The 12737-nt window shown below is 35.5% G+C and overlaps 1 protein-coding gene across 3 annotated transcripts in view; it reads right to left on the bottom strand.

The window, feature by feature from the left end:
• TOGARAM1 (TOG array regulator of axonemal microtubules 1) overlaps window positions 1-12737 on the bottom strand; it is an 81206-nt gene continuing 68469 nt past the window's right edge. For all 3 annotated transcript variants that reach the window (XM_082735233.1, XM_082735232.1, XM_082735231.1), the window contains 4 exons: window positions 8157-8346; window positions 6531-6750; window positions 3093-3179; window positions 1-1995 (listed from right to left, as the gene is read on the bottom strand). In XM_082735233.1, coding sequence (XP_082591359.1) covers window positions 1742-1995; window positions 3093-3179; window positions 6531-6750; window positions 8157-8346 — 751 coding nt within the window. In that variant the 3' untranslated portion in view covers window positions 1-1741. The remainder of the gene's footprint in view (window positions 1996-3092; window positions 3180-6530; window positions 6751-8156; window positions 8347-12737) is intronic.

The following is a 12737-nucleotide window of genomic DNA, read 5'->3' on the forward strand; positions in this document are numbered from 1 at the left end:
TTAAGGGTTAAAGCAAAATTTAATGATGATTTCAGATATACAACCAAGGTCAAAAGTGTATAAATCAGGTGCTGACAAACTATTCGAGAGGTCGGTTTTTATTTGACCTGAGCTAAGAACGTATTTTACATTCTTAAAGAGTAAAAAAAAAAAAAAACAAAAAAAAAAAACCCAAAAACAAAAAAACCCCAAAGAATATGCCACTATCTGTCTGTAGCTTACAAAGCCAAAAACATTCACTTTTTGGTCCTTAATTTCAGACCTAAACTATAGAAACATAATAAAATACACGTGGAAGAACAGATAAAGCATGTATGTAACTATGAATATATGTTACAGTACCTACAAACAGAAAAAGTAACAAAGTCTTCACTTTCCATTCAGCTTAGCTTCAAATTGTAAAACCCCTTTTATTCCTCAGCAGTCATGGAGTAATACAAAGAATCACAATTTAAAATGAAGCCATATACATCAGAAAACTGGTAAGTGACACAACAAATGAAAAAGAATGAGGATAGTTCACAACTGTAATAAAGTGATCATCGAGTAAACAAGGCACAGAATTATAGATGTTTAGAACAAGGCAGAACTTTAAAAATCACCTAGTCCAGCCCTCATAGTTTAGAGATGGGAACACCGAGACCCAGAGCCGGCAAGTGACTTGCCCAAGATCACATGGCTAATTTCCTCTAAAGGTAGAACTATAACCCAGGTCTATAGTTAGGTCAATAGAGATAGGTCAATATTATATCAAGTATACCAAGTGAAAGCGATAGGCCAATATTATATATATATTTTATTTTAAGATATTTGGAAGGTGGAAAAATAGGACACCTCTCACACATCTACAGAAATAAATTTTTTATTTTTATAACATTCCTTTTCTTTTTATGATGCATACAGTACTTATAGCCCAAGAATTCTGAGAAAAGCTATAGAAGACCTGGCACTATTTTTGAGAATTACACAACTGGGCAGCAAAATAACACCTTTATAAATGTTGGGACATATAGAAATAAAATTTAGTGTTTGCACACAAAAATAGGGAAGTTACATTCAACACGTTTTCTTTAACGTGCATTTAGAATGTTTTAAGCGTTTTCTAAAACTTTGGTTATCATGCTTCATTAAAACTTGTTGAATTTCAAATTATGTAAATGATTTAACCCAAATGGTAGGCAAATATATCACATTAACACAGCAGCAAAAGCAAGCTAATACTGCACAATCATATTAGCAGACTGATTTCAGAAATACATGTTTTTCACAAATAGCACACATAAGTTAATTTGTTATAACATAGTTCAATGACTTTTCTTTCATTTTATAAAATAAGGCTGAGTAATGAGACATAGCAGAACATGATTACATAATAAAAAGTATATTTTTAATTACAAATCTAATTGTACATATAGGGCAATGAATTGTGGTTTCTATAGAATAGTGCAAATGAGCAGGACCTTCCTCAAAAATAATATACTTGGATTCATTCCATGTACCTCAGATTTCATGAATATTAGGTTATATTAATCATTTTAGGTTTTTGTGAGATGAGTGCAAGTGGCAGGGTTCAGATAGGGCAGACGTGTACTCATTGGCTGCAAATACAAATAGCCATTGACTTAATTTACCAGATGAGAAGTGCAGGCACTGAAATTGTTACTTTAAAAAAGTTCCATTTGTCATCATGTAAACAATTTTCTTCATCATACTATATTTCATCAAAGATTCATAATTCATTTCATATTGTCATATCGAGCAATTCTTCTAAACTCTTTTTGATATGTGGTGGTTGAGATGCAGCCTGATTTAACAGATTCTGACCCATTTGTGCAAAAAGTGCTTTTGATAACTTAGCTGTGGCTGTTCGTATATTTCCTCCAGCTCCAGGCAAAGAGCCACTATTTGTCATGTTCCCTAAGAGATGCCATAAAACAACCAATACTTTCTGTTCTGTGGCATGGGGCTTCCTTTGATAAAGTTCCATAACAATATCTGAAACATAAAAATCAGTAAATAGTGAGGTTTTCAAAAAAAATAAATTCAAGTTTAGCTAATTAAAAAGCATACAAAATATACTAAGCTTTTCCCCTATGCCATTTGTCCTAAAATGCCAGGCTTTTATTTATTTATTTGTTTGTTTTTTAACAAAGTATTTTATTTTTATTTTTTTAATTTAAAAAAATTTTCTTAAAAGGTTTTATCTATTTATTTATTTGGCAGACAGAGATCACAAGTAGGCAGAGACGCAAGCAGAGAGAGGAGGGGAAGCAGGTTCCTTGCCAAGCCAAGAGCCTGATGCAGGGCTCGATCCCAGGACCCTGGAATCATGACCTGAGCTGGAGGCAGAGGCTTTAACCCACTGAGCCACCCAGGTGCCCCAAATGTCAGGATTTTAAAGAAAAGTAAGGTCAGAAACTTTCCTCCCAAAGAATCTTAAAGTATTAGAATTCCATATATGACAACTTAGTTCAGGTAAAAGGAGTAAACATAGGAATTAAACCCAAAATTCATCTCAATGTTTTCCAAATGTAGTTAAATAAAAACATACATTTTAAAATCACTGACCTTTTATCAAATACGTAATTCAAAATAATTTTCCAACTGCACCAAATTGACTTTAATGTCTTTTTATTTTTTTCCTCTATTATTTCTACTGACAGGAAGACTAAATACTTACTGGATAAAAAAAGGATAAAATTCTTAAAGAAAATTTTGGGGGATAAAAGTCTTAAATGGTTCTCATAGGGATGATTATGCAATTTATTTCTACATTGTGTGTAACGATATTGAATTTGGTAGTTAACCCCAAATTAAATTGAAATGCCTATCAGTTTACCCTAAGGTAATAAAATATTTCTTTAGAGTGTTCATTTTTTTTAAGGATTTTATTTATTTATTTGACAGAGATCACAAGTAGGCAGAGAGAGAGAGGGGGAAGCAGGCTCCCTGCCGAGCAGAGCGCCCAATGCCAGGGTTCGAGTCTAGGACCCTGAGACTATGACCTGAGCCAAAGGCAGAGGCTTAACCCACTGAGCCACCCAGGTACCCCTAAAATATTTCTTTAGAAATAGAAATTAAAAAATACTTACCAGCAAGCTTTTCAGTCATATCTTGTTTCGCTTTTCCATTTAAAAACTGAGCTTTTGTGCAAAATGGCTGTAGAAGTAAGTAATTGTCTAAACAAAAACAATATTAAAGACACATAAATAATTATGGGATTTTATTTTCCAGTACATAGAACTGAAAGGAAAATATTTTCATGCAAATGAATGCAAATGTGTTAAAAAGATTTTTTTAAATCTATGTAATCACTACACTTAACATTATCTATAAAACCTTAATAGGATAATAGTCTTATAGCAAATAAGAAATAAAAATACCAAATATTAAAAGAGCTATCATATGGTATAAAAAAGCAAAAGAATTGCCCATCTCCCAGGCATCTTATTCCAAAAAATAAAATACAGATTTATCAAAAACAAACAAAGAACAGAAAATAAAAATTGTTGGTTTTTTTTGCATTTTTTTGATTTTTTTCAAAGTTTTAATTCTATAGTAATTATAGATTCACAGGATGTTACAAAGGTCCTATGTACCTTTCACTAAAAGTTATACCTTAAATAATGATAGTATACATCAAAATACGGAATCTGACATTTATACATATGCATAGTTCTAATCTGCATCATTCACCTAATTGTTGATTTTTGGAGGTTTTTTTTTTATAAGCTCTACACCCAATGTGGGGCTTGAACTCATGACCCTGAGATCAAAAGTCACACACTCTATTGACTAAGCCAGCCAGGTGCCCCTACCTGTGTACAATTCTATGTCATTTTATCATATGTGTAGATTTGTAATGATCACTGCAATTAACATATAGAACTATTCTCTCACCACAAAGATCTCCCTAGTCTCATCTAGCTCCTCCTCCCTAGCTGCCCCTAAATGCTGATAACCACTAACCTGTTTTCCATCTCCATAAATTTTATCATTTTTAGAGGGTTATACATATGGAATCCTATAGCATGTAACCTTTTGGGACTGTCTTCTTTCACTGAGCATTGTGTTGTGTGTATCCATAATACTATTTTATTACTAAGTAGTATTCTACCGTATGAATGTTATCACAAATTTTTTCACTATTAACCCAGTAAATTACATTTAGGTTATCTGCAGTTTTTGGCTATTGCAAATAAAGCAGTTATAAACAACAGTATACAGGTTTTTAGATGGAAATGAGTTTTCATTTCTCTGGAATAAATGCTTAAGGATGGATGGGTTATATGATAAGCATAGTTTAGTTTTTCTAAGAAATTGCCAAACTATTTTCTTTTTTTAAAGATTTTATTTATTGGGCGCCTGGGTGGCTCAGTGGGTTAAGCCGCTGCCTTCGGCTCAGGTCATGATCTCAGGGTCCTGGGATCGAGTCCCGCATCGGGCTCTCTGCTCAGCAGGGAGCCTGCTTCCCTCTCTCTCACTCTCTGCCTGCCTCTCCATCTACTTGTGATTTCTCTCTGTCAAATAAATAAATAAAATCTTTAAAAAAAAAAAAAAGATTTTATTTATTTATTTGACAGAGAGAGATCACAAGTAGGCAGAGAGGCAGGCAGAGAGAGAGAGGAAGGGAAGCAGGCTCTCCGCTGAGCAGAGACTCGATCCCAGGACCCTGAGATCATGACCTGAGCCGAAGGCAGCAGCTTAACCCACTGAGCCACCCAGGCACCTGCCAAACTATTTTCTACAGTGGCTACACCATTTTATTAACATTTTCACCAGCAAAGTAGCAAAGATTCAGTTTCTCTGAAATCTTGTTGTCATTCTTTTACATCTTAGCTGTCCTAATACTTGCTATAAACTGAATGCTTGTTTCTTCCAAAATTCATATGTTGAAACCCAATCCCCATTGTTGTGACATTTGAAGGTGAGGCCTTTGGAAGGTGATCAGGTCATGAAGGTAGAGCCATTATGAATGGGATTAGTGCTCTCTTACAAAAGATGCCCCAGAAAACTCCTCTGCCCCTTCTATCATGTGGCAACACAAACAGAAGATGGGACCATCTAGGAACCAGAAAGTGGGCCCTCACCAGACACCAAATCTGTTGACACCTCAACCTTGAACTTTCTGGCCTCCAGAACTCTGAGAAATAAATGTTTTCATGCCAACCAGTCTGTAGTAGTTTGTTGTAGCAGCCCCTACAGACTAACATATTTGTATAGTGATCATGGTCTTAACTTGAATTATTACATTTCCATAATGACTAGGGATGTTGAACAGCTTTTCATGTGTTTATCTGCCACCCATATATTCTCTTCAGTGAAATGTTTCTCCATGTCCTTTGTCCATTTTCTAACTGAACTGTTTAATGTTTAATGTTCAGGGTTTTTTTTTTGTTTTTTTTATTTATTTATTTGACAGACAGAGATCACAAGTAGGTAGAGAGGCAGGCAGAGAGAGAGAGAGAGGAGGAAGCAGGCTCCCTGCTGAGCAGAGAGCCCGATGTGGGGCTCGATCCCAGGACCCTGAGATCATGACCTGAGTTAAAGGCAGAGGCTTTAACCCACTAAGCCACCCAGGTGCCCCTAATGTTCAGTTTTGAGAGTTCTTTATATACTCTGAGTTCTTCCTCATATATGTGGTTTGCAAATGCTTTCTTCCAATCTGTAGTATGTCTCTTTATGTACTCAACAGAGTCTTTTGAGGAGCAAATGTTTTTAATTTTGATGAAGTCTAACTTATTGACTTTTATGAACCATGCTTTTAGTGTCATGATAACAATTCTTCACCAAGCCCTCAGGTCCTAAGGATTTCTACTTACGTTATCCTTAAAAGTTTTACAGTTAAGTTTTACATTTATTTATTTTAAAAATATTTTATTTATTTATTTGACAGACAGAGATCACAAGTAGGCAGAGAGAGAGGAAGAAGCAGGCTCCCTGCTAAGCAGAGAGCCCGATTCGGGGCTTGATCCCAGGACCCTGAGACCATGACCTGAGCCGAAGGCAGAGGCTTTAAACCACTGAGCCACCCAGGCGCCCCTAAGTTTTACATTTAAATCTAAGATCCATTTTAAGTTAATTTTGCATCAGATGTGAGAATGAGGTAGAAATAAAGAACTGAAAAGTAAAAAATAAGGGAAGATAAAGTCAATTGAATGGGACAGTATTTAATCTCTAAAAATAATTTAAAATACTACTGAGAATATCACATTAAATGACAAATATTGGGGCATCTGGGTGGCTCAGTGGGTTGAGCCGCTGCCTTCGGCTCAGGTCATGATCTCAGGGTCCTGGGATCGAGTCCCGCATCAGGCTCTCTGCTCACTCTCTGCCTGCCTCTCTGTCTACTTGTGATCTCTCTCTGTCTAATAAATAAATAAAATCTTTAAAAAAATTTAAAAAAAATGACAAATATTGACTATGATTTCATTATTAAAAAAAAAAAAAAAAAAACCCACAATGTGTAGAATCAGAACGTACAAAAGTAAAGCCAAAATAATTTGAGTGCCAAAGTAAAGATTTCTTACCTACGTGCTGACTCAGTGCCTGAACAACATTTGTGGCAGCAGCATAAATGCCTGGATTCTTAGAATTCAGATTGTTATCTACTATTGCTGGAATTAGCATGTTGATTATAGGCGATAAGTTGTCTCTAAGCAAAGGAATCATTTTGTGCATTGTTTCCAGAGCCACCAGATTTACTTTACTATTAGAATCATGAAGTCGAGATTTAAAAGCATCAAAGATCTGAAAGTAAATTAGTAAATTATTTAAAGTAAAATAATATAGCTATTTAAATTCTTTTTGGCATTCTGTAGTATTTTTCCTATTAATAATATTGTTTAAAAACATACACACAACATTTTATTTAATCTGAACTTAGATAATAGGAATTTTATAAAAACTTCGATGTTAAATCTAAGTCTCAAAATTTCTTAGAGCAAAAAGACAAATCCTCAAAGATCACCCAAAAGACATACTAATAAATTAAGGTTGAGAAATCCAGCTTACTAGGAAGATGACTGGCTTACTGTAAATGGGATAAAGATGCTCTTTTTTGGAAGGTACAAGTTAGCTTAGGTAACTCTAAGAACTCAAGAAAAGTTTCTATTTTTATCACTACTGATAACGGAATTAGACATGTAAGTTTTACTGTAGAGATCTGATTTAGTTTCAGTTTGTCTTATGAAAATTTTATATGCAGTTTCAGAGTTAAATTTTTATTATTACCTCTTAACCCGGTTATTCCTTACTCTTTAGAATTCTTAACTTTCATAAGCTTAATATACAGTAAGGGAATGATAAATCTTTAGTCACATCAGGTGAGTGAAGAGCTATTCAGTGAGGTTAAGATATATATATATATATATATATATATATATATATATATATATCTGTGAGGCCAATACACACACACACACACACACACACATATACACACACATACATACACATCTCTCATATAAAAACTATGAAAGTTAATACATATACATACAATTTTTCATGTAAGAATAGTCTTCCCAAGACATTTATTTTTATTCAAAATTAAGTGACAGCACTACTGGAATTAAGGGTAGTTATGGTATATTGGCCAAGTTTAATGCCCATAAATACAAATTTAAAATGGAATTTAGTAATTAACTGAACTCTGAAGAAGCATAAATCATCTATGCTCAATTTGTTACTATCTCTTTTTCTATTGCTTGTTATCTTCCTAAGGGTTGGTATGTAAATTAGTATATACAAGATTTGTAATCTACATATAAAATTTTTAATATCTATTCTTAAGTAGCATCAGAGCTCTTAAATGCCCCAGTTCTTAAAATATTTATTGATTTGCTGAACATATATTCACTGAATGTCAGGTTCCACAGGCTCTGAGAATACAGAGCTTCAGAGAAGTTACCAAAATACCAAAGAAGTTACTGAATTCTGGGAGAATTCAGACAAATAAGCAGCTATTTTTCTATTTTTTCCAAATTATTTTGTTCTCGAATGCTTTTAACAGAGCACAATCTAAGCAATCCATACTTTTCACTAAGTTTAACATTTTAAAATAATATATGTAAGGTGTAAGATTTAGGGTAATTTCTTATACTAATGAGCTGTTAGCTACATATTGAATATGAAAATTAATTTTGACAGTTCATTACCTTCACAATGTTTCCAACAACAAGCTCTTGATTGTTTTCAGTATCTGATAAAAGCTGCTTAATCCCATTAATGCGATCACGGAAGTCTTTTGCATTTAATAAACTGGTTATGACTTTAATGTATTCAGCACTTTCTAAGGAATTACGGGGAATTGATTTTCTGGTGATGTCACGAATTTCAGTTACTTCTCTAAAGTCAAAGAAAGGTAAATTTAATTTCATTATTAATTTCCTATAACACAAACATAATAAATAGTTCTTATTACACATTTATTTTTCAAAAATTCTCGGGGGTATAGCTCAGGGGCAGAGCATTTGACTGCAAAAATTCTCAAAGTGATCACCATAATACCTGCGTAGGCGCGGGGGGGGGGGTTGCCTAAAATCTCCCCTGAGAGGGGCGCCTGGGTGGCTCCATGGGTTAAAGCCTCTGTCTTCACCTCAGGTCATGATCCCAGAGTCCTGGGATGGAGCCCTGGATTGTGCTCTCTGCTCAACAGGGAGCCTGCTTCCCTTCCTCTCTCTCTCTCTCTCTCTCTCTGCCTGCCTCTCTGCCGACTTGTGATCTCTATCAAATAAATAAATAAAATCTTTTAAAAAAAATTAAAATCTCCCCTGAGATTGTTGATTTGCTAGGAGGACTCACAGGATTTAGCACATAGTTTTACTCAGAGCTAAGATTTATTACAGAAGTAGACAAAGCAAAATCAGCAAAGGGAAAAAGTGCAGGTGTCAAAGTATTGTCAAAACTAGATACAAGCTTCCAAGAGTCCTTTCCCAGTTCTCACAGGACAGTTTCTTTTTTTTTAAGATTTTATTTCACAGAGAGAGACATAGAGAGAGAGGGAACATAAGCAGTGGGAGTGGGAGAGAGAGAAGCAGGCTTCCCTCTGAGCAGGGAGCCCAATGAAGGGCTGTATCCCAGGACCCTGGGATGACACCCAATGGCAGCCACCCAGTTGTCCTAACACAGTAACAAATTTAATTACTCCAGTAACAATTCATGACAACACATGTGAAATGTTGTCTACCAATGAACCTTATTAGAGACTCAATGCTCAGGCTTAATTTTTTTTAAAGATTTTATTTATTTATTTGACAGACAGAGATCACAAGTAGGCAGAGAGGCAGGCAGAGAGAGAGAGAGAGAGAGGAGGAAGCAAGCTCCCTGCTGAGCAGAGCTCGATTCCAGAACCCTGGGATCATGAGCCAAAGGCAGAGGCTTTAACCCACTGAACCACCCAGGTGCCCCTATTTTTTTTTTTTTTAAGTATTTTATTTATTCATTTGAGAGAGAGAGAGAGCAGGCAGTAGGGAGAGGGAGAGAGACTCTGAAGCAGATTCCACACTGAGTGCAGAGCCTTACATGGGGCTCGATCCACAATCATGAGATCCTGACCTGAGACAGAAGCAAGAGTCAGACACTTAACCAACTGAGCCACCCAAGCACCCCTCAATGTTCAGGGTTTTTACTGGGAGTTGGCATGATTTGTCCTCTGCCTAGGATATGCTAAACTTCTAGGCTGCCAGAAGGAAAGCAGGTCTTTAGCATAAACCACATTGTTTGCCCAAACAATTGTGGTACAGTAAACTACTCTTATCAGTTAAGGAACAGTGGTAATCTTCCTTAAATCCTAGTTCCCAGATGCCAACCAAGGGCTCATCTTGTCAGTTTGACTTCTGAAAAACAGAATTCTCAGATCTGCTGTATTAACTCAAAATATCCATGTGAATTTGCATGAGAAAACTAGAATCTTGACACTAGCAGGACTTACTATTTCAATGGCTTACTATTACTAGCATCTTTTTTTTTTTTTTTTAAAGATTTTATTTATTAATTTGACAGAGAGAAATCACACAAGTAGACGGAGAGGCAGCCAGAGAGAGAGAGAGGGAAGCAGGCTCTCTGCCGAGCAGAGAGCCCGATGCGGGACTCGATCCCAGGACTGAGACCATGACCTGAGCCGAAGGCAGCGGCTTAACCCACCGAGCCACCCAGGCGCCCCATAGCATCTTCTTTTTTAATGCTATAAAGGGGTGATGCAATGTAGCAGATGAATGATCCCTTTGAAACTAAGGTGTCATGCAAATTAACAGATTTTTTTTTTTTTAAGATTTTCATTTATGTATTTGAGAGAGAGAGACAGAGAACACAAGCAGAAGGGAGAGGCAGAGGGAGAGGGAGAAGTAGGTTCCCTGCTGAGCAGGGAACCCCACGTGGGGCTCGATCCCAAGACCTTGATATCATGACCTGAGCCAAAGGCACATGCTTAACCAACTGAGCCACCCATGCACCACCAAATTGACAGGTCATAAGGACAATAGTATGTGTTGCCAGTTACCATCTCTCTAATTACCAGTATTAAAAATGGCACTGAGGTTGTCTTAAGAGCACTGATTAAAGAATTACTCAGAATCATCCTAAAAGCAGATATAGAATGGTGAGCTAGAACACAGATCTTAATTAGATGTATTTATTCATTATTTTTAATTTGCTTAAATAAATTGATCTGAGGTTAATTTGTGAAATGATTAATTCTATACAATGGGAAAAATAGAAGATTAAATTTATATTTAAACTGAGAAGTGTATGATACATAAAAGGTGAATAAATGAAAAGAGTAAAAAGAATACCTCGAGAAACCACCTAATTACTGCAACTTGTGTTTAAAGATGGCTTTTCTGTTATTTAAACAATGAATATACCTTAGGGTGTATGACAGAAAATAGACATACACACCACATATACACAACACACCCCTCAATCAATCAGTTCAAAAGAAGGCAGGACAAAAAGGTCATTTTAGACAAAAAGACACCTGCAGATTGAAAGTAAGGGGACAGAGAAACATTTATAATGCCAATGGACATCAAAAGAAAGCTGGAGTAGCAGTACTTAGGTCAAACAAGCTAGATTTTCAACTGAAGACTGTAACAAGAGATGAAGAAGGGCACTGTATCATAATGAAGGGAGCTATCCAAAAAGATCTAACAACTGTAAATATTTATGCCCCACACATAGGGAGTACCCAAACATATAAAACAATAACAAATATAAAGGAACTCCTTGATAATAATACAATAATAGTAGGAGACTTTAACATCCCACTTACAACAATGAATAAATCATCTAAACAGAAAATAAACAAGGAAACAATGGCTTTGAATGCCACACTGGGCCAGAATGACTTAACACATATATTCAGAACATTTCATCCTAAAGCAGGATATACATTTAAGTACACATGGGACATTCTCCAAAATAGATCACATACTTGGTCATAAATCAGGCCCAAACAAGTATAAGTAGATTTAGATCATACCATGCATATTTTCCTACCATAGTGCTATGAAACTTGAAGTCACCCAAAAGAAAAAATTTGGAAAGAGCACAAATACATGGAGATTAAACAACATGCTACTAAACAATGAATGGGTCACCAGGAAATAAAAGAAGAAATAAGAAAAATACATGCAAACAAAGGAAAATGAAAATACAATGGTCCAAAACCGTCTGGATGCAGCAAAAGAGGTCATAAGGAGGAAGTATATAGGCCTTCCTCAAGAAGCAAGAAGAATCTCAAATAAACAATCTAATCTTATACATAAAGGAGCCACAAAAAGAACAACAAAGCCTAAAGCTAGCAGAAGGCAAATAATAAAGATTAGAGCAGAAATAAATGACATAGAAACTAAAAAGGGAACAACAGAACTTATCAATGAAAGGTGGCAGTTGTTCTCAGAAAAAAATTAGTAAAATTGATAAACCCCTAGCCAGACTTATCAAAAAAAAGGATCCAAATAAATAAAATCATGAATGAAAGAGGATAGATCACAACCAACACCAAAGAAATACAAAATGCTATTTTTAAAAAATATATTTTATTTATTTGAGAGCGAGAGAGCGCAAGCATAAGCAGGGTGGAAGGGTAGAGGGAGAGGGAGAAGCAGATTCCCCACTGAACAGAGCCAATGCGGAACTCAATCCCAGGACCCTGAGATCATGACCTGAGCTAAAGGCAGAGGCTTAGCCCACTGAGCCACCCAGGTACCCCAGAAACAGAGAGAATATTATATTAAAAGAGAATATTATATGCCAACAATTTAAGCAATCTATAAGAAATGGACGCATTCCTAGAAACATTTAAACTACCAAAACTGACACAGGAAGAAATAGAAAATTTGAACAGACCCATAACCAGCAAGGAAATTGGATCAGTAATCAAAAATCCCTCAAGATACAAAAGTTCTAAGCCAAATGGCTTCCCAAGGGAATTCTACTGAACATTTAAAGAAGATTGAATACCTATTCTTCTCAAACTGTTTCATAAAATAGAAAAGGAAGGAAAACTTCCAAATTCATTATGAGACCAGCATTATCTTGACTCCAAAACCAGACAAAATCTCCAGTAAAATAAGAGAACTATATGTCAATATTTCTCATGAACACGGATGTGAAATTTTTCAACAAAATACTAGCAAATTGAAACCAACAGTACATTAAAAGAATCATTCACCATGATCAAATGGGATTTATTCCTAGGCTGCAAGGTTGATTCAATATTCACAAATCAATCAACA

The sequence above is a fragment of the Mustela nivalis genome, assembly GCF_964662115.1.
Source record: "Mustela nivalis genome assembly, chromosome: 6".
Lineage (NCBI taxonomy): Eukaryota > Metazoa > Chordata > Mammalia > Carnivora > Mustelidae > Mustela > Mustela nivalis.